Below are 23,050 nucleotides of genomic sequence, written 5' to 3'. Positions count from 1 at the left end.
TAACACAATGCACATTGTACAAAGAGTATATTAAAATACAACCTGCCCTGGGCATAGTATTCTTAGGTATATATTTATTTAGGTGCTATAACCACTTTGATGTGGTTCTGATTTATTTTTTGTTTCGTCTATGTACATGTATGTGTGTGTGTGTGTGTGTGTATATTTGTGATTTGATCTCAATGCAAATATATTTTAATTATTTTGTTATCCGACTGTGCATTTCCGAATATATTTTCTCCTTTGTGCTACAGCTCCCCATCCCTTTTATGTACCTGCCATATCAGCTGACATTGCTGTGATACCCTGTCTATTTTGATGGACTTCTTTTGAACAGTTTTCCCCAAAGGAAAGAATAACACTGAATGCCAGACTTCTACTAGGCGAGGTCCAGGCATTTATTTTTTTTGAGATACCACTGGAGAACTGCTAGTGTAAAACAGAGTACTTTACGTCTGGGCATTGTAAATAGCCGTTCTTAGATACTGCAAACATAACAGAACCAACTCTGGCCTTGCAGTGCAAAGTGCACATTTTCCTTTGCCTTGAAGCCTTTTATAAGCATTGCAGGTGCCTGGAAATAACAGGGGGAAACAGAGTCTCTCCACCCTCACTCCCCCTTTACTGTAGTTGTAGGGCTGAGAGACTGAATGCTTTGTAATGAAGGTATATTGTAACATTTCTCACCAGGTGGCACTTTGTTAGCAACAATTAGATCCTGATTGATCTTTGAAGGGCTAATTCTTACATGTTTTGCAAGGGTCCTAGAAGGAGCAAGTGTTGAGTGGGAGCACTTTAAGAGTATTAGTGGGGTGGGGGGTGGGGAGAATAGAGCCTCAATACATTTGCAATACAATGACCGTGTCTCCTTTGCACCCCCTTAGCAAGCATTAGTTAGCACAGTAATTTGCTCTTACTCCTGTTATTATCCCCTCAGGAACTAATGGTCACTTTATTAATTAGTTGAAAATTGTATTCTAGGTCAAATGGCATCTTTGTTCCTCTATTGTTGCAAATTGCTACTGGTAGGCCCCGATAAGTGGAAGCCTTACTGCAAAATGGGAATGATCCTTTGCTTTTCAAGATAAAGACCATGGGCCAGCTGCGCTTTCTAGGGCCACAGAAGGGGTTTCAAAATGTCTAAGCACAGTGTTTCCCAAGACTGGCTTTTAAGCAATCACAGTCCCTCTGTACGATTTCTAATCATGGTCTGATCGTGTTATTGTATGTGTTGATTTTTCACAAAGCAAGTTGTCTCCAAATGCATTGCTTCTCTCAGCTCCTAGGTAACTGGGCCTGTGTTTTGAACGACGACAAAAAAAAAAAAAAAATCACACGCGGCCCCAAGGCACTGACTTAAGTTCATGACTGGCGTTTTCACTTTTCAGTGTTCCTTCGTATCAACAATGGAACTAGCACACCTTATTTGACGTCCAAGCTTGTTCTTAATAAATCCCCAAGGTTGAGTAAGCTGTGCTATCACAGCTGTTTGGCTTTGTTTGAAAGCGGGCACATAGCAGTTATGCTTTAAGTTGTCCTGTGCTGCTAAGGGAGGAAGGGTGAGGTAAAAATAAATAAATTCCACTTGCAAATGGTGGCGGAACCATAATATCAGTTAACATATTCAGGCCCACAGTAATGGCCTCTCAAGTAAAAGTAGGTAAAGGACCCCTGGATGGTTAAATCCAGTCAAAGGCGACTATGGGGTTGCGGTGCTCATCTCGCTTTCAGGCCGAGGGAGCCGGCGTTTGTCCATAAACAGCTTTCTGGGTCATGTGGCCAGCATGACTAAACCGCTTCTGGTGCAACAGAACACCGTGGCGGAAACTAGAGTGCACAGAAACACTGTTTACTTTCCCACCGGAGCAGTACCTACGGTATTTATCTACTTGCACTTTGACTTGCTTTTGAACTGCTAGGTTGGCAGGAGCTGGAACAGAGCAATGGGAGCTCACCCTGTCGCATGGATTCGAACCACCAAACTGCTGACTGGCAAGTCCAAGAGGCTCAGTTGTTTGGACCACAGTGCCACCCGCATCCTCTCAAGTGCAGGTGAACCAGGAACACACTGTTGTTTTTTGTGAACCAGGGAGTGGAACATACAGATCTGAAAGGATTTCCCCAAGTCTTGGGGTATGCTCACATATAATTGGGGAAATCAGTGCATTTGTATGCTGTTTTCCTGCAAGATTATGTCCAAAGCAATAAACAGAACATTTTTCTTCAAAAATAAAACAATGGCAAAGAGCCACAATGTCAATATGTAAAAACCTAAGTTTGAATTCACTTAATACACCTGATTAGTGGAAAGAAGGACTTCTGCTTGTGCAAGGGAGCTTTCCCTCTCCTTCCCCTGAAAACTGGATCTGTAGGGTCGGAAGAACAACAGAGGATTGTTCTATCTGCAAGCTGAAATGCTTGTGCAAGCTGTGTGGGATATTTAATTGCAGTCAAACCAACAATTTCCGTTTTGCCAGATAGGCACATGAAGGGACCGGGGCTCAAACAGCTTTCCTGTAAACTCGTTAGAGAGAACTCTGTAAGATCCCTCCTCTCTGTGCCCAGATGGCAAGAAGGCGTAGCCATTTATGCTCCTCCCTGCCAGGACATCCTCTCTTTCTGCTCATCTCCACCATGCCTACAATGTGAGATCATTGAAAGTGTGAGCTCCAGCTCAGGCTCCATTTTTAACCTAGACTTAAGTACGTCTTAGTAACTCAATTACCATGTAAAGCCTGCCTGAATGAAGCAGCTGCGTCTGTTACTCTTCAGGACGTATTCTGAGTAACTGTTATTTTTACCTTTTACAAGACTGTCTGTATTGAACAAAGTTCTATGGTATATTGGGAACCACTATGAAGTATATTACCCTATAATAATAATAATAATAAAGTGATTTTGGAGGATAACATAAATTACAATTATGGAAAGAACAACAAGCCTTCAACAGTTATCATTTATTTGCATGCCACCTTTCCATAGTTATAACAGGCTCAAAGCAGCTTACAACATGAAATGAATTACAAAATTACAAAAAAACTAAAACTAAATTTAAGTCATAAACAATACATGAAAATATCTCAATAAGGATACAATAAAACTGAAAAATCCCCACATAATTCATAATATGGTGTAAGAATAAAGATACAAAAACATAATACCAGTAACAGCAAAAATTAAGCCTCTCTAAAATTAAACTTGTGATCCCAACAAAAGCTCCCCACCTCCTGGTCCCTGGTCCCTCCTGAGCAGCGGGTCTTGTAAGATGGCCTCTGGCTCCTTCTGCAGTAGCAGCAGCTTTTGAAGCAAGAGTCAGTCTGGGCTCCACCCTCCCAGGCCAGGTGGAAATAGGCCAGCAAAGCAGGGAGTGGATATTGTGGGTCTCACAGCAAAGATGGCCCATACATATATGAAGATGTATGGATTCTTTTTGGGGGGAGAGGGGGGATTCCCTTGTCCCACTGCAGCCCATCCCCTACATCATATGCTTTTCTGAGGTTCCTAACTCTCAGCAGGAAGCTATAGAGGATGAAAGGATGGGAGGTGGGGAGTTCTATTTACAGAACAGAAATTAGGGTCCAAGCCATGGTACATTTTGTTAAAAGAAACCCTGAACCCAAAATTGAAAGAAAATTAAGAGGGAGAGAAACAAAAGCTTCAATGATCAACAAAGAAATAGTATATCGATCCTAAAAATTGTGAAGGTTACTTAAAAATAAGAAGAACCAGGGAGTCTAAGAATAATAAGATGTCATTGATACACACAGCAAATAACACAAATTAAACATCATGTACTTGGAAGGCATATACCATGGAAATGCAGGATTAATGCAAGAACGTCACAAATAATAAAACTATAGGTGAGACAGAGAGATGATAAGAAAGGGAATTGATGAACAATAAAGCCGTAGGGTAAGGTGAATACCAAATGATATTCAAATCCTCATTTAAGTCCATCCTAGATGAGCAAAATTTTAAGATATAAATGAACATGAAATCTACTTAGCATATAAATACAGCCAGCAGTAACTCTAATCATAAACTTCTTGAGCAAAATGATTTTTTATCAGATAAGCCAGTGCGCTCCATAATTACCTTGTTTTCAGTCTACAATTTGGTTCAACAGAAGTTTGGTTTTTATGTGCACTTTTTTTTAAGAGCCTGCTTTTGCGTGAAGATTGTGTGACAGGGACCATATATCAAGCTTAAATTCAGGAGACAGGGTACAATCCACAATGAAGTGCTATCTGAATTGGAAGTTTGCAAAAGTATAGCCATGATTATGCCAGAAGAAAACTAACAATAGTCAAACACTGCATCATTTTGACCACTGGACATGCATTCTAGATGCTTTCTGTGTACGTGAAAGTATGTATACAGTGGTGCTTCAGGTTACATACGCTTCAGGTTACAGACTTCGCTAACCTAGAAATATTGCTTCAGGTTAAGAACTTTGCTTCAGGATGAGAACAGAAATCTTGCTCTGGCAGCGCGGCAGCAGCGGGAGGCCCCATTAGCTAAAGTGGTGCTTCAGGTTAAGAACAGTTTCAGGTTAAGTACGGACCTTTGGAACGAATTAAGTACTTAACCTGAGATACCACTGTATATTGTGTGCCTATTTACAAATGGCTGAGCTATTCCTGAAACTCCTAGTGAAAAGAAATGGAGATATTACTACTAAAAGATCAATTGTGTATGAGTGTTTGTTGGAAGGAAGCACTGATTAGGAAATAGAAGCAGAAGAAAATACCTATTTCAGTTCCCCCAGGGTATGAAAGGACTTATCTTAAACCTTTATATGAGTCACCAGGTGCCATGCAAATTTTGGTGTGTCTTCTACAATTGGGAAAATGAACCAGAGCTAAAAAATTATCTCGCTTTGTATGAACCTTCTATGAGAGCTATTTGAAACGCCACATTTTGAATATATATTTTAAAAAAGAGATCCCTAGTGATGTGATAAACTCTGGTTCATTCATACATTTTCTGCTGGCAAGATGTGCTGCTGTAATGTTAGCTATCACCTTTGTCCCACAAGGGATTGAATTAGGCTCTCTGTGCTGAAAGAACTTCCTGGATACTCACTGCTGATCTCAGAGGTTTAAAAATGAGGTGGCAATCTCTCTGTCTGCTGTAGCAGGGGAGCTGGCCAAAGAGAATGGATCCAAGCAATGAGCATCATCCAAAACTGGTTGGAGTTAAGGGGCCAGCCACTCTCTCACCTTGTTAGCCTGCTAACTAAATAGTATTCTGTATTATTTTCTCTGCTTTTCACACCTACATATTTATAAGCACAATACTATGATGATATAGCATTGGGTTAATTTTATTTGGGAAAGCTGCATTACACACTCATCACTGCCCTTTTCTTTATTAAATGCAAACATAGTACACTCACCAAAATATAGCAAATATATAATCTTTATCTCTCCTAAAAAAGGTAAAGGGACCCCTGACCATTAGGTCCAGTCGTGGCCGACTCTGGGGTTGCGGCGCTCATCTCGCTTTACTGGCCGAGGGAGCCGGCATACAGCTTCCGGGTCATGTGGCCAGCATGACTAAGCCGTTTCTGACGAACCAGAGCAGCACACAGAAACACCGTTCACCTTCCCACCGGAGCAGTACCTATTTATCTACTTGCACTTTGACGTGCTTTCGAACTGCTAGGTGGGCAGGAGCAGGGACCGAGCAACGGGAGCTCACCCCGTCATGGGGATTCAAACCACTGACCTTCTGATCAGCAAGTCCTAGGCTCTGTGGTTTAACCCACAGCGCCACCCGCGCCCCTTTATCTCTCCTAGTTTGTCCAGAATTAAATTTCTCCCATAATCAGATTTCAAGTGTGTTTATGTTAGAATATTAAAATTCAATTCACTCTGATGCTTCAGTTATGTCTTACGTATGCTGTGAACTGCTTTGGGAACTCTGCTTGAAAAATAGGATGCAGTTCTATCAAAGAGATATACCAATATACATTGTGGGTACCAAAAACTGACTGCTAATAAGATCATTATTTTTTATTGGCACAAAGGCACCCATATCAGTAAGAGCTGGAAACATCAAAGATTGCCCACACCCCATTTTGAAGATTTTCCCTTTCACTATAATAGGTTTTGCTGTGTTTTAAGCATAGCTCTTCAGGTCAAGGCAAGCTACATTACAAAGCTCATTTTTTAAAAGCTAGAATGTGCTTAATTGCTCTTCCAGCAATATAAATCAGTCAGTTGGTTTTAATGATTAATAATGATTAATTTTCCATACATTATCAGACCTCCTTTTCCTCTCTCACTCTTCCTCCCTCCAGTTCCACCCAGGACGAGAATCATCTGGGGCCATCTAAAAACACAAAGAAACAGTCATGGAGCTAAAGTAAGCAATTGCTCTATATATTCACAGAAAAAAGAACATTTGCCATGTTTGTGTGGCAATACAAAATGAAATGAAACTTTTGTTTGGAACTACATAGGTAAGCCCCTCCTGATCTTTATAACTCTCTAGCTGATAACAGACAAGTGTAGGTGAATGTTGATTTGCTGTGATAATTATTTTTAATTCTGTCTATGCAACAGTCGATTTTATACCTCAGACAAGGATCTCGGACCATGCACTACAAGATGAACAACAAATATGTATGTGCTTCGGTGCTCTCAGCTCTTTAAAATAGACTACACCATCTTACGCAGCAAAAACAACAACAACAACAACCCGGAAAACCTGAGTGGCATTCCCTGTTGGTTATGGACAAATGTTATAAAACTATGATGCTCGTATTGATAGCTTGGTTTACAGACCATCTAGATGTAAAGTTGAACTGCCTCTGGGCTGCAATTCTGAAGCCATTTATTAAGAGAATAGGAAGACATTGGGATAATGTGCTGTGTATGTATGTATGTATGTATGTTGTGATACCACAGTTTTACATTATTTTAACTTTAATTATTTAACTATTTATTTGGGGGAGGATCAAGAGAAACATTGATAAAGAAAACTACAGCAACTGTATCAAGACCTCACCCATTGCCTCAAATGTCAACATCCACACTAGAAAATTTGGTCCTCATGTTTTGACAGCAGATGTCAAATATTCAAGAGGAAGTAGCCTTAAAGATAGTATGGCCAGTACTTTCAAATGTAGGCTATATAGGCCTCATAAACCGAAGTACAAAGGCTCCCCCACTATCTTTTCCCTTGGAATGCCTGGCCTATCTTTGTTGCCACAGGGGGCAGAAAGCCAGGTGGTGGAACCCTTGGGGAGTAGGTACAGCTCTGGGGCTCAATATTACTTAGTCCTGGCTTTGTCTGGCTTTGTCTGACAGCTTTATTGAGGCAAAACTCTCATACTTGTTTTATACTAGGCACAAATTCAAATGTTTAAAAAAAAAGTAAATGGGGGCCAAAAAGAATTTTATTTTATTTTACAAATGCATCTAAAAATCTTTTAAAATAGCTTTGAAAACTTTTCATTAACTCACTTTCTATCTCTTTCCATTAATTACTATTGCAGCTATTTACTTAGAATCTTTGTCCCCTGGGAGGTTGGTGTCTTGGTCCATATCCTCGACCTGATGGAGGGAAAAAGATTATTTTTAATGCTCAAACAGCATCCCTGGTAACACTTCAGAAATTATTTTATTCATTTTAGGATTTATTTGTTCAGTACACTTTTATCCCACCATTCAACTTGCAATCTACAGTTCAGATGAAAGCTAAACCATCAGACAAACAAAGCAGATAAAAAAATCCCTAGATTCAACCTTAATGCCAAGCATAAAATATCCTTTTAAACTAGCACAACTCATAACAACCTAGCAATATAAACCAATAAGAAAACCCTGAGAAGGCCCAGGCAAACGGGAAAATATCAACATAGCTGGCACCAGTCATACTTCCTGGAGAGGGCATTTCATGATGTGGGCACCGCTGCAGAGAACACCTTTTCTGTAGTACAGTGGAACCTCAGTTTTTGAACATAATCCATTCCAGAAGACCGTTCAACTTACGAAACATTTGAAAACCAAAGCATGCATTTCCGGAAGAATTTACTCAATACGGAAGCAGTGTAGCACATTTGGCTTCCGAAAAGCGTTTGAAAACCAAAGCAGTTACTTCCGGGTTTTCGGCATTCGAAAGCTTAAACATTTGACTCCCAAGATGCTCGAAAACTGAGGTTTCACTGTATTACCACCCAATATACCTCTTCTAATGGGAGGACTATGAAAAGGGATTCGTCCTCAGATTTAAGAGACCAGACAGGCTTAATTTATATCCCACCCAGGGTGACACAATGTTTTTGACCCTATATTTCTCATGTTCACACATAATTCTAAACCAAGATGAGTGGTTTGTGCACACATCTTGAGCATTCCCCTTTTTGCTCCTACTTTCATGCAGCTTGTGAACCACAAGCACCTTGACCCTGTATTCCACTCAGTGGTTTCATGTAGATTTGTAAAGTCACAGGGGACATGACTGAACACTGTGGGACTACATAGGATACAGAATTCTAATTGATGGGGAGAAGAGGTAGGATAAAAAGCTGGAAGAACATGGCTCTTTATTTACACCCTAATGGAGTTATGAATTATCTATCAACAATGGCTGTTTCAGGTAACCTTATAAACATCTGAGACAAACTTGAATGGAAGGATGCTTCAATTCACAGTCCATACTTAGCTTATTGCATGAAGCAGTTACTGCCTGCCACGGTATACTAACATAAATTTGAACTCAAATGTGCATTGCTTCAAAACTACCAGTGTATTCATGGAAAGCAGTAAGCCCTATGGAAACTGGATGTGTTCTCTTACTGAGTGTGAGATTAAACATTAGAAAATAGGCCCTGCTAAGGCAGCCCTTGAAGGTGTTTGGTTTGAATGGAGGAACTCACACTCCCCTCTCCTGGTGCCTGCCTTCTATGAAGGAAGAGGTACGGCTTCTACTTTCTCAGAGGATGAAGTCCTATCTCTTTTAATTGAATGCCATGAAGGATTCAAGACAAGAGGGACAATTCACTGTCCTATTAGGAAATCCAAATCACGCTGCTTCCTTCCTCTCTGGCCAGTGGATGCTGTGAGAAGGGGCACAACCTCTGAATTCTCAACTAGTTGTTTTTCTCTGTAATTTCTTCTGGGGGTGGGAGAAGAATGAAATACCCAACACAGAACCAGGTCATGGCTGGTGCCCATTGAGACTGCAGGGAGATTACCAGTAGGAGGAGGCAGAGCCAACTAATTCTAGTTTTGTTCCCATCCTCCTCCCTGCTGAGTTCTGCAAGAGCAACATTGACACTAGGGAGGACGAAGCTGATGGGCCATGGATTGGTTGTAGGCTGGGCGATGTTGGTGGAACAGCAGCCATTTGCCCCAATAAACCAACCTCCAATGTACAGAACTCCAGAGAAAGTGCTCAGCCTCCTCTCTGCTCAGGCAACCTCAGATGATGCAAGAGGGTTGGCTATGCAGGCCTTTTTCACCCCAAGCTTTGAGAAGGCTTGGCCTGGTTCCATACTCTGTGCTGTCATAATCCTTCCAAATTACCCCAAAATCAGTCACATACAGAGATATAAGACTTTGTTAGAGAGGCAGTTGTTTAAAGTGGCAAATTAAACTTGCATTGTTTCAGCTGATAAATTAACAGGTGCTCTAAGCTTGATGTTTACAAGGGGACTAATATAGGGCTGCCAAATTGTGGTGGTGAGATGGAGGAAAATTACAGACAATTAAGTGTGATATTTTAATCACACTGAATACATCTCAGGCTTGAAAGAGGAAAACCCTTTATTGCAATTGTAAGCTCACTTTCAAGTATGTCCAAGACCCATTAAATAGAGATTCTGCACAAAAGCTCAATCATACTGAATTGGGTAACAAATTAGAATCTGAAACTGCAAGCGATTGACACAACACGCCACTGAAATTCCTTAAGAAACTGGAATAAAACAAACGACATAAAGCTTCTGTTGGAACAGGAAAAATTTGCGTGCATATGTGGGGCAGATTTAGAATATTGGAGGGAGATGCTTAATTTTGTTGTGATTATTGATGCAATAATCTATTTGTGACCTTATTATAAAATGTCACTGATGCATAATTAAGATGAGCTGGTTTCTCATCTATTCCTACATTTCACTGTATGCAGTCAGCTAACAGCTTGTCAGTGGTTAAGTTAAAGCCTTTTAATACATGCTTTTAGATATCAAAATATTGATGCAATGAAAGATTTTGCAGGTATGTAGTTGAATGCTAATCTATAAGCTGCGTTCTTTTTACCTGGAGGCTGGGATTCAGATGAATGGCCAGGTGGCTGACGGTCTCTCCACCACAGGGAGTCACTGCCCTGATCATGATAAGGACGAGATGGAATTCTGTTTGGATTCCGAAAGTGAGTACCTCTTCCCCTTCCTCGTCTCTCTGGAAAGGAATTTATAACACTAACAAAATAAAATCCAGAGTTCTCAGGTTGAAAGCTAACTAACTGAAAGTTATAGCATATAAATTAATTTAAAGTTTCAGTTGACATAATTATTGATATTCTGCTTTAAGCAAAACTTGAAAATTACTAACTACTGCAATTTAAAAGCACAGAAGCAATGAACATAGTCCTTATTGTGGGCATGCGTAGGACAGCTTCATATTTGGTTTTCTGTACAGATACGTATAGGAAACCATGCACACCTTGCAGGTATATTGCCATATATGTTTCTTTTGCCGCACGAACTGTCCATTAATGCAAACACACACACCTCAAAGTGGTTTGCAAAAAGAACTCACATGGCACCTACCTGTCACGAAGCTGTCCAGTCGCTGTCTGCTCTGAATTATCCTGCCTCTTGCTGAGCAAGTTTTGCAAATAAGGGACATCAGATCCTGAAACTTGGCAAGCCAAGATTCCTGCAGACAAGGAAATAATGAAAGCAATGGGAAACTCTCCCTCTCGTTTTCAGAGAAGTCACACTGAAATCCCCAGAACATTTATCTTGGCTATACTTTAGGGCCGCGGGTGGCGCTGTGGGTTAAACCACAGGGCCTAGGACTTGCTGATCAGAAGGTCGGCGGTTCGAATCCCCGCAACGGGGTGAGCGCCCGTTGCTCGGTCCCTGCTCCTGCCAACCTAGCAGTTCGAAAGCACCTCAAAGTGCAAGTAGATAAATGGCGGGAAAGTAAACGGCATTTCCGTGTGCTGCTCTGGTTCGCCAGAAGCGGCTTAGTCATGCTGACCACATGACCCGGAAGCTGTACACTGGCTCTCTTGGCCAATAAAGCGAGATGAGCGCCACAATCCCAGAGTTGGCCACAACTGGACCTAATGGGTCCCTTTACCTTTACTTTATACTTTAGGGACTCAGTGCCAATACATCCTTTCACTTCTAGCTCAGCACTGTGTGCTTCCAGTCAGGTCAGTTATGTTGCAGAGCTGCTAGAGAGACTTGTGCAGTGTGGTTTCAATGAGCACCAGCAGGTTCACCAAGTTGTCTATGTATGACTTAAGGCCCTAATGGATGGGGAATCTCCTCCAGTCTCTGGATAATTGTCATCTGCCTGCAGAAGGATAGGTTTATCTTTCTCCCCAAACAGCACAGAAATGCCGTGAACTGCTGGCACAGGGCCCTGATCTGGATTTAAATCCTGACACTGGCTGTAAGGGACTTTGCTCTACTCTTCAGATGAAGAGCAGTATACAAATTTAATGAATTAATAATAATTAACATTACCCACCCTGCCTGGGAATGTGGCTCTCAGAATGGAAAAAGGCAAAGGAACTAGAAACAAGTCAGTTTTAGATTTTCATCTCAAGACCAAAATAAAAAATGAAGAAGATGGTTGCATTTATATTTTTATTCATTACATCAGCAACAGAAACAATTAGCAAGTGGGATCTCTTTTCAATTTGACAAGGTGGATTTCCACTGCTGGAAAAGCACAAAAGTTTGCAAAGGGGAAGTACTACCACTGAAAACCTTCTTTTATTTTCAAAAGAAGACAGGGTTAGCTTTCCTAAAATAAAAATTAAACCCAAACGAAGCTTGCTTTTCTTTTAAATAAAACAACCCCCACCCCAGGCTTATGTACTTACATTGCCTTCCAAAAGATCATGTAAAGAGCATCCTCTGTGGGCTTGCAGGTATTTCGTGTGAAAGAGTTTTCCATCAAATACACTCCACGCCATTATGTCATCCGCTTTAAAGGGGAGGCCACAGGTATTATTGGCTCTAATCATCAAAGCTAGGCCTCGTATGAAGAGAGAGCCAAGCTGGACACCTCTTGAATCAACCTGAGCAAGCTGTTAAAGCATTTAAAAGGGAAGAGAAAGGAGTTGTTGCCTGTGCTTACCATGATTCCGTCACAATAATATATCAATTAGCTATTGGGCTAAGCTCAAGGTGCTTGTTTCGGTGTAGATGTCTTGGGACTACAACTCCCATCATCCCTAGCTAACAGGACCAGTGGTCCGGGATGATGGGAATTGTAGTCCCAAAACAGCTGGAAGGCCGAGTTTGCCTATGTCTGACTTATACCATCTTATCAGGAGGTCTGTTCCATGCAATGTAGGAATTGGGCCTTTAGTGTTGTGGCGCATACCCTTTAGAATATCTTCCCTTTAGACAGGTGCCATCCCTACAGTCTTTTCTATGTCTACTGAAGGCCTCCCTCTTCCAAACAGCCTTTTAAGCCTCGTCTCCATCTTTATTAGAATTGTTTTTAAAATGTTTTAAATAAATATTTTTGCTTTTTTGCTTCCTATTTGCTACCCTTGTCTCCTTTAGGAGGAAGGGCAGTAAATACACACATACATACATACATACATAGGTACAGCAGAAGTACATTCCATAATTTTCCATCCCACTCTTCGCTTGTACCAGGGCCATATTTATGATGCAAGGGGGACAAATAAACCAGGAAGCTGCAATTACTACCCACGGCATCTGAACCCAGGATTGTTGTTTGCTTCTCCCCAACAATGTAGAATTCAGAAGCCAACAACAAACCATAGCTTAGGAATGTTTTGCAATTCTGATTTGTTAGGGGGAAACAAACCATGATCCCAGGTTCAGATGCCATGAGAAACCAAGCTTTCCTGGTTTCTGCCAGGGGAGGAATGAAGCATGCCGCTCATTCCCAATGAAAGATGAAAAGCCACCAGCCTTGGCTTATTGTGACATGCAAACAAGGCCGGTATCTCTAATTTTGACAGCAATGTTTAGTGGATGAGATGGGGATAAATGAAGCACTGACTGCATATGCCTCAAAACAGGAGCTGGAAGGAAGAATGGCTCCGAATTGTAGTCATGTGTCTTGTTGCCTTCCTCCGCCATACAGAAGATGCTGTGGCTACAACCACCCCCCCAATACAGGGAAAAATAAGAGACAAACCTATCTAATTCTTAGAAAAGTGAGGGAAAGTATTGTTGGAGTGCATCACACAAAATTAGAAGGCCACTGGACGCCGCCCCCCCCCAAGTGACTGGATTTGGAGATGCGACAAGTAGTCAGACCTGCTTGTAGCTGGATATATTGTAGCTAGACATTTTGTGCTGGATGTATTGGAGGGCACAGAGAGGATAAGCAAAACATTCAAATAATAAAATGCCAGATATATAAGCCTTTTGATGTTTTAAAGACAGGCAACTGGTTAAATCAACTTAGTAGTTATTAATTTTAACGTCCAACTGCTTTTGCACCAAGAACCCAGGAAGAGAAGGAGCCCATTTACTTCTTACTGAGCAACTGGGTGGAATAACGCCTGGATATTTTCTTTATCTCTCCACAAGCAAAGGCTAGGGGGGGTGGGAAGCATAGAATATCATGGGGGACTCACAGCTGCCTCCACCCCCATGGTTACGGGCCTGCTGTTAGTTTACCATCCCAGCAGTACCAAACATGTGCAACCCTGAGAATGCGCTCAGTGTGGGGCTGCCTGAATGGCAAGGAGGCTGTGCCAGCTGCAGCAGCCTCCCAGGAACACATAATGAGAAATCAAAGGACCGGGGGAAGGATGGTGGGGACGGTGGAGCAGGAGGGATCCTACTGCTACCTATATACAAGCTGCTTTTGCCTGAATGCTTTCCAGCAATGCCTAGCTGAGTCAAAGTCCTTTGCCCATGGCACGAGGAGAGCCAGGACACAGCCCCACCTGGCAGCTCTTGCTGTGAGGTGTGTGCATTTTGTCTTTGATGGATGACTTAATTACTGGTGATAGGCAGTCCCATTCATTTTAGGTGCCACTCCAGCAGTGTAGATCCTACTGAAGGGACGTTTCTGGTCCCCCCTTTTCTTTAATAATCGAGAGAACCCAACTGGGGAACTTGCTCCCGCCTCATACTCATAGCCTATTTGAGCTTACCATATGGTACTATCCATGCCTAGGCAAGCTTTCCATCATCGGTTTTTAAAAAATGTAATAGCACCTTTTTTTCTTCATACACATATACTTGCATAGACCAACGTGGTAACAGAACCCTAGCTTTAAATGCAAACAATCAACCTCCGGGCAAAGACACCAGCTTCTGTTTCTACTATACTTGTGGTGCCCTTCACAGCCACATGGGATTTTCCCACCCAGGGAGAAACATGTTATGGGCCCCATCATTGTCTTGCAGCCCCAAGTGCATGGAATGGCTTCACAGCTCCCATGCAGAAGTGGCTGAAGGATGCTTTCCTTGGAAGAGTAAAAAAGATCCATTGATTCCATGGTCCTAGGAAAAGGAAAACAATAATGGAGGAGGAGGAGGAGGAGGAGGAGGAGGAGGAAGAGGAGGAGCACTCATCTTTTCAAACATAGTTGCGTGTCTACAGAGCAGTTTGGTGGAAAACGTAGAAGGTGTTTAAGACTGTTATGCATGAGCTATGTGTAGATTAGGTTATTTTCAATGACTTTAAATGGTAATCTTAAACCTGTTAAAGATGTCTTTAAAAGAAAGTGCAGTAGATGCTTTAATTAAATGACTGACAGCTACAGCCAGATGGTTGTATGGATGTTAGTGTTTGTTAAGTAAAAATCTGTTGGCTTATTCCCAAATCAAGGATGAACCTCATTGGTGTGAACAGTGGCACATATCCACCTACCTCTGCCTGCAATGAGGGAAATGTTGACAAGGATTATGCCAATAAAGGCTGAATGAATGTTGACAAGGATAAATATAAGTGTCAGTAAATATAAGATATCTGTCAGATAAATCAATCCATGCAAATGAGCAGATCACATGATGGTAGAATGAACATTATAGAAGTGACCCTCCAGCTTGAATATCTAAGATTTCAGAACTGTGAGCATTACTAATGTTAGGCTGGTATGGTTGACAGAGTGACTTCGGCTAGTTCACTGTCTCTCAGCTTAACCCATTTTGTACAATTCTCCGGGGTGGGGGGCACATGCCATCTTGTGCACCTTGGAACAAGGGTAGGATATACCCAAAAGACTAGAGCTTAAGTTAAGTCCTTCCTGCTTAGTCAAGGCAGCAGCAAACACAATGCAGTTGAAAAGGAAGGTCTTACCAGCTAAGATATCTGTTGAAAGGACAAAACAAGAATAACCAGTTCTTAAATGTCCCTAATGCTTCACACAGTAAATATTTAACAGTAAACAGAATAGCAGTTTGGGGTTTATATATGCTCGGAAAAGTTTATTTACTGTGCTTCATTGGGAGATTTGTGTAAAGTGATACTTTGGTTGAACAAAACTGATATTTACTGTAAGCCAAGGCTCTGGAGTGAACCTAAACAAAGATTTCAATATCGCTTTACATTTTTGTGTCCCACAAAAAGACCCTGAAAATCAAAAACACACCAAGAGACTCACAACAAACAGAGCCTTGTTTATTAATCGAAACCCAAATCAGTTAAATTCACTTCTAAAGCTCAAAGGGATTCATTTTGGGGCACCCTCCCCCCACAGAACGGTTTCCTGCGCTCCTGTTTTGACACTGGAGTAGTAAGTGCACTGCAGAGAACTGTGCAAGGAAAAAGGATGGATGGATTGTGCCACCTGCCGTGTGGACCAGCTGATGACCAGCACAAGCGGAAAACATCCTTCTCACATACACTGTGAGAATTAGATATGCAAAACCACAATGGCTATGCTTAGCTGCCACAGATGGAGGGACCAATGCTTCCAAATACCAGTTTCTGGAAACTATGGGAGGGGAGAGTGCTCTTCTGCTCATTATCTGCTCCCTGGTTTCCCACAAACATCTGGTTGGCCATTGTGAAAGCAGGAGGCTGGAGTAGATGGGCGACTGGCCTGATCTAGCAGGCTCTTTTCATGCTGTTATGGGCCATTCCCTTATATACACATACCCCACAAGCTAAGAGAGGTTGAGGCTAAGAGACTGGGCTGTGTGGACAAGAAATCCCCGGTTGAAATCTCACCTCTGCTATGAGCTTTTACTAAGTGGCCTCAAGAAAGCCGCACACCCCTATCTGAAATACGGGACTGAAAATGCTGACCTGGCTTTTTGCAGTGCATACTGAAACGAAATGCTCTGAAAATGTCTAGAGTGCTAGACAACTGCTATTATTGCTGTTGCAAAGGGTGAAATCCTGCAAAGTCTGTTTCTGAAACTCAAAAGCAGCCATCTATTACCAAATTCCACTTCTGAGAAGACACACCTCTCCTACTAAACATGCTTGCTGTTTACACTGATTGGATATGTACATAATTTGTATTTGTGTATGCACACTCAAGTACAAACAGGTAGCATGAAAAATGGCTTTCAGACTATGTGGCCTACATACATATATCTATGTCTATACCTATATCTAACATTACAGTTTTCATAATGTCACAAAGAATATACATTGTAAAGTGGTTTTATTATAAACTGAAGGAGGCAGGCAGGTGTTTGCTGGTACAGAGTATGAGTGGTTAAAGTTAACGTATTAGTTACAAAATGATCAGCCCTGCAAGGAAAAGTACAAGCAAAATCTTTTCCATGTAAAACTTCTCTGGGTCTAAAATGAAAGAGAATACCTGTCCACATCACTTTAGATATCTATAAAACACTAATGCAAACTCTCAAAAATACCTTGAGCAAGTTGGCCATCTGCTCAGGTGCAACACACCGAGAAGGGTTACCCAATAAAGGAAATAATATTTTACACTTAACAATACCTTGCTCTTGATGGATGTGGTACTGTGTTTCCTGACAAACAAAGCATTAAAAAGAACAGGCATATATAATGCAGCATAAATCAAATTAAACAAGATAAGAACTAAGGCTAACAAGAAAGCAAATAATTGCAGTGTTGCAGATCTTGTTCCAAATACACCTTGAACTTTAGCTTTATTTTAGTGGCAGTACCTCTGCAAGGCCCTTTATTTCATACATGTGATTAGTTCCTAATAGCTATCACAATAAAGTTCTTCAGTGTCACAGTTTTCTTTTACTTTGTATAGAGTCTATGAATGTGCTACAGATGCTTTCTGTGTAAAAGTTTTCAAACCAGGCTAGAATGTATGGGCTATGCAGGAAATCCTTATACAGTGGTCTCGCCATTAAACCATTCACATGCAGCCATTCATGGCATGATTGCAATATGCTTATGGATAGATTTAGGGCCAGGCGACCACCTGGGATATTGGGTGACAGGAAGGCCAGGCACAGTCTATCTACTCAACAAGTTATTCAGCAGCTGAAACAACTAATACAGAAAATTTATATGGCATGAACAAATACAGTTTTACAGGTCCTAGCTTGCATTTTCATTGACTTATACGATGTAGATAGTGGATCGGAGTTGTGAAATGGGCTAGAAACACAATAAGAAATAAGGTATTTAAATGGAGGGGGAAATCTGGGTGTGCTCCTTGCCTGGGGCACCATTTGTTTTGAGACCAGTCTTGTCCGTAGCACCTTAATTGAATGTCTGTTTGGGCCTGCTTTATGTTGTTGGCAAGTTTGTGCGGCGCGATAGCAACCTGAACCATAACTTTCAAAGCGTCCACACAGGTCGCTCCTTCACTTTTGTTAATTTCACAAAGCTAAAATTAGAACTAAAAAGATACAATCTGCAAGTATGTGAGAAGGGGGAGTTTGTGAGCAATATCTTATCTTCACTGCAATATACTCTGCATTGGTGACCCTTTAAGTCACCGCACGCTAGTAAGTGAATCATGCTGTACTGGGGGACACTAAAATGTATTGCCATTTGCTGGGGGTTGAGAAGCCACAGTTAAATAATTTTCTCAAATTAATTGTAGCAGATAGAGAGACAGAAACAAGCCACAAAATATGTGGGCTCCCCTGCTCTTCTCTTCAGCACTAAAAATAAGAGCTTCTGCTGGTAATATACAGTCAAGGCAGATGAGTGGAGAATGACAGGGTAAAGTCACCACAGAGATTCCTAAAGCCAAACCTTGACTTACTGGGACCACATGACTGTGTGGGCTTCCAGGGAAGAGCTTTTGGCTGCTTTACTCCTCTCTGGTCCTTTTTGCTGCCAGGCTGAGCCAGGCCAAGGTGACTGTCCAAACTGGGGACTTGTGGCTATGCTCCCTTGTCCCTAATCATGAGCTTGCGCAGTCTTCCTAAGCAAAGATTCGGCTTAACGTGTCATGCAAAGCAGGCCTGTGTGACATTTTTGTAGGGCTGCAAGCTTTAATTGGTTTAACCAACAGATCAATGAACTAAATCTGGAACTGAACAAAATTAATCAGTGATGGGAAATTTTAATCACGTGTGGTGGGAGTTAAGTGCACACTAGTTCATTTTTGTGAAACAGTTTAGTTCTGGGATATCACAGCAACAGGGAATAAAGGTTAATATTTTAAAGATGGAATTTCTTTTTAAAAGGGGACTAGCTTTTGTTTATGAAACTGTAATATAATATGCTATTTTTTGTAACATGCTATTTTAAAAGCAGAAAGAATTCAAAATTCTTGAATCAGTTCTCAACACTGCTTTTTCTTCTTGGCATAGGGACTAGCTATCTGAATTCTCTGACACATCACAGACAAGTGTCTAGCTCAAGCTAAGCATGTCCTGGAAAAAGGATGACGCACCTCTGCAGTGAATCTCAGATCACCACAACTTGGTGGGTTCTTCATGTTAGTCAATATCTCAGCAAGTCACTGGGAGCATGAAACTTAGCTTTCATATGGAGAAGAAGAGTTTGGATTTGATATCCCGCTTTATCACTATCCTATGGAGTCTCAAAACGGCTAACATTCTCCTTTCCCTTCCTCCCCCACAACAAACACTCTGTGAGGTGAGTGAGGCTGAGAGACTTCAAAGAAGTGTGACTAGCCCAAGGTCACCCAGCAGCTGCATGTGGAGGAGCGGAGACGCGAACCCGGTTCCCCAGATTACGAGACTACCGCTCTTAACCACTACACCACACTGGTTTTTGTAGTCCTCTAATGGAATTGGGACGCGGGTGGCACTGTGGTCTAAACCACAGAGCCTAGGGCTTGCCAATCAGAAGGTCGGTGGTTCGAATCCCCGCGACGGGGTGAGATCCCATTGCTCAGTCCCTGCTCCTGCCAACCTAGCAGTTCGAAAGCAAACCAAAGTGCAAGTAGATAAATAGGTACTGCTCCGGCGGGAAGGTAAACGGCGTTTCCGTGCACTGCTCTGGTTCACCAGAAGCGGCTTAGTCATGCTGACCTGGAAGCTGTACGCCAGCTTCCTCAGCCAGTAAAGTGAGATGAGCGCTGCAACCCCAGAGTCATCCATGACTAGACCTAACGGTCAGGGGTGCCTTTACCTTTATTCATAATGGAAAGGCTTATTGTCCCCACAAATATATGTGTCATCCTAAAATAGTGCTGAATATCCAGTTTGCATCCTTTAACTACTTGCACACAACAAAAACTAAGCATGGAACTTCATAGATGCAGGGATCAATTCCATTTTCATCCCCAAACACAGAAATAGAGTCTACAGTGCCCCTTTTGTTAAAGTTAGGCAGAATGCTTTGAAGACACAATCACCAAAGGGCTATGGGATAGCTTTACAGCTTTCAGTGCCATCAGGGATTATCTCACTATATACTTCAGTACGGAAACTGTAGCACACATAGCACAAATGCTGACTTGCTAGTATGGATGCGGTGCACAAATAGTTTCTGCACTGCTTTCTTGTAAATAATATCTGAGTGAGCATACTCTGTGTTCATAGTGTGGCCCTTAGTACTAGCAAAGTGAACTTTCTAAAGATCAGCCATGAGCTTTAAATTCAGCTCTTTCCACAAAACATAGCAGCCTCTGGCTTCAAGCCTTCAGTGCCTTTGCCTCACCCTCACCCTCAGATGCCTGCCTGTCCCATGAGATCATCATCCAAGGCCCTCTTCCAGGTATCATCAGAAGCAAGGTGGGTGACAACTGAGGAGTGGGCCTTCCCACTGATGGCACCCTGTTTATGACATCCTCTCCCCAGGAAGGGTCCTATGCCGTCCACTTTACTGCCTTTACAGTGCCAGCGAAACCCTTTTTATTTTCCCAGACTTTGTCTGGGAAAATGATTCTATTGTGTTTTTCAATTTCCTTGTTTGTTGGGTTCTATTGTGAAAGCCACCCAGAGAATATGTACACTCAGTGCTGGAGGAGAAAAAAAAAATTAAATGGATCGTGCCCCATATATTGTTCATTCTTTTTCAAGTTTACTACTGGCCTTCCACCTGAACCCCTAGGCAGATGAACATGCATTCCATCAGTAACAAAGTATGGACAAGCAGGTGCAGACGGGAGTGGAGGAGCAACAAGAGCAGTTGAGAAGCAGGTGCTGGTGCCATGGCATCCCTACTGCAGGCTCCTTCTCCCCCCACCCCCCCCCCCGCCGCTGCCATCCTACATCCAAGTCTAGGCAGCACCTGCCACTTAAGGATGCAGGTCACCTCTTAAACAGGACATGGCTTAGCTATAAGTTAACCAGGTAAACACATCTTCCTTCTTCATATTATCTTTTTAAGATTAGCCTGAAGAAAGAATGCTTTTCAGAATTTCTTCAACCTAGCCATTACATACCAATCACACCAGAAGTCAGGATAATATTTAACAGGGAATGTTAACTCTCCTGCAGTTGCTTGTTTCCTTCATCGGGGCTTTGTAGGGCAGCCTTCTGAAGCTCTCATTCCCCCTATTTTCGCCACTGGATTTGGCAAGGAGTAAACCTGAAATGGGCTCCACTCATTTGAATCACTGTGCAATCCAACAGGTAATTGTTCCAAGTCCCACTGAGCCAAATGGGACTCATTCTTGGAGTTTACACTCACTCATCTGGAAGTGAGCTATGCTGAACTCAATGGGACTTGTTTATCAATGGAAGTGCAGAGGAATGCACAGTAAATTGCCTACAGTTACACACCCAACTTACCTTCCTAATCATAATGTCTACAGTTGTAATTTGATAACAATTTGTTCAGAATGATCCTCCCTTCTCTCTTTTTAAGGCAAAATAAAGAAAACATGGGCTAGGACCTGAAAGGGATTCTTTCAGTGTGCTCAGGTTTAATACATATAGTCTGGTTTATTTAAAACAGTAATTCTTGCATCATACCTGCTTCTGAAGCTTCTCTGGATTTTGAAAGTGTTTTGTTATGCAGCAAGCAAGGAATAGGAAGGAAGGGTGCTGTTTGGAAAAAAACTGCTAGTGTGCTCTTTCCTACGGTGGCTAACCAGATGCTATGGGAAGCCCATAAACAGACAAGAAGGCAATTGCCATCTTTCACAGCTGTTCCCAGTGACAGGTGAGGTTGTCACTGATTCTGGATGTAGCATTCAAGCTACATTCATGACTTCTAGCCACTGATAACCTTATCCTCTATGAATTTGTCTAATTTCCTTTTGAAGCCACCTAAGTTGGTGATGATTATTTTATGGAAGCAAATGTCAGTTAGCTAATCACTGTGTGAAGAACTGCTTCTTTTTGTCTATCCCGAATCTCCCACCGTTCAGTTTCATTGGACGATCTCTGGTTTCAGAATTGTGAGGAAGAAAATATTATCTCCATGCACTTGTTACACCACTCTTTAGATCAAGAGCATAATATTTAAAAATACTGCTACTGCATTTGATTCTGTATTCACAGGGTTATTTTTGACAACTATGACCATTCTGAATAGCGCCTTATTAAAGCACGCCTAAACCTTAGTAAAATCAAGGAGGAATTGTGCACAGAGAACTGCTTCAGACTCATAAATTTCTATGGGATTTAAGAGTGTCAACCATTTTTTATAGTTTAGGTTCACACTGCAAAATGTATTCAAAACTTTGAAGAATTCCATTTGAAGCTAGTGATCATTTTATGAGATACATTTATGAGTTTACTGCTTTGCTTTTCCTGAACCCATTTCGACTTCCTTTTTTTTTTTTTTAACAAACAGGATAAAGCTTGTGTATATTTTCATGGGGAGAACAACCATTTTGACATTTACTATCAATAATGCAGCAGATTCCACAGCTTGGAATTGTTCAAATCGAAAGCATTACATTGACCAAAGTTGATGGGTGTCATTTGACTCATCTGCAGCAACAATTCTGTACATGCCTGTTCAGTCAAGGAACAATTGATTAGATTTATGTGTTCTGTGGCAAGTTTGTGGCATGACATAGGGACACATTTCTTCTTGGGGATATTTATGCCCCCTTTTTAATGTTTGCACTTACCATCATAACAACAGACAGTGCTTTTTTCCCCAGGGGGTACTCAAGGGCACGCAGTACTGGCACCTCTTTTTGTTGTTGTTAAAAAGTGAGGCACTTACTATAACAACTTCATGGTGAGTACTGGCACCTCTTTTTCTAGGGAGGGAAGCACTGACAATAGATTATATCCATCAAAACCCATTGTAAAGTTACAAAGCACGGCATTAAGGCTGAGTCATGAATGATTCTGTACCATCCAGTAGCACATGAGGAAGATATTGCCAATTTTCCGAGTGAGATGGTGACCATTTTGAAATAGCCCACCATCACCAACCCACAGCTTTCGTGGGTGTGATGACATGTTGATTCTGAACCACAGGAGAAACATCTTCAAGAATAACCATACCCCAACACTGTACCACAAATTTCTCACCAAAAAATGCTCCCTTACTATCAGAAGTAAGTCCTATTG

The 23,050-nt window shown here is 41.7% G+C and overlaps 1 protein-coding gene across 2 annotated transcripts in view; it reads right to left on the bottom strand.

Moving 5' to 3' along the window:
- Positions 1 to 2,942: 2,942 nt before the first annotated feature.
- The window catches only part of FAM120B (family with sequence similarity 120 member B), a 37,191-nt gene continuing 17,083 nt past the window's right edge, over positions 2,943 to 23,050 (bottom strand). Inside the window, exons 7-12 of one of the 2 annotated variants that reach the window (XM_083606034.1) lie at positions 12,073 to 12,279; positions 10,781 to 10,889; positions 10,269 to 10,409; positions 7,420 to 7,562; positions 4,379 to 7,340; positions 2,943 to 4,204 (exon numbers count right to left, since the gene is read on the bottom strand). In XM_083606034.1, coding sequence (XP_083462160.1) covers positions 7,513 to 7,562; positions 10,269 to 10,409; positions 10,781 to 10,889; positions 12,073 to 12,279 — 507 coding nt within the window. In that variant the 3' untranslated portion in view covers positions 2,943 to 4,204; positions 4,379 to 7,340; positions 7,420 to 7,512. The remainder of the gene's footprint in view (positions 4,205 to 4,378; positions 7,341 to 7,419; positions 7,563 to 10,268; positions 10,410 to 10,780; positions 10,890 to 12,072; positions 12,280 to 23,050) is intronic. The other variant, XM_083606033.1, reaches the window with a different exon arrangement.

The sequence above is a fragment of the Podarcis filfolensis genome (assembly GCF_964270895.1).
Source record: "Podarcis filfolensis genome assembly, chromosome: 3".
Classification (NCBI taxonomy): Eukaryota; Metazoa; Chordata; class Lepidosauria; order Squamata; family Lacertidae; genus Podarcis; species Podarcis filfolensis.
The sequence above is the reverse complement of the archived record's forward strand: the minus strand, read 5'-3'. Positions and strand labels throughout refer to the sequence as shown.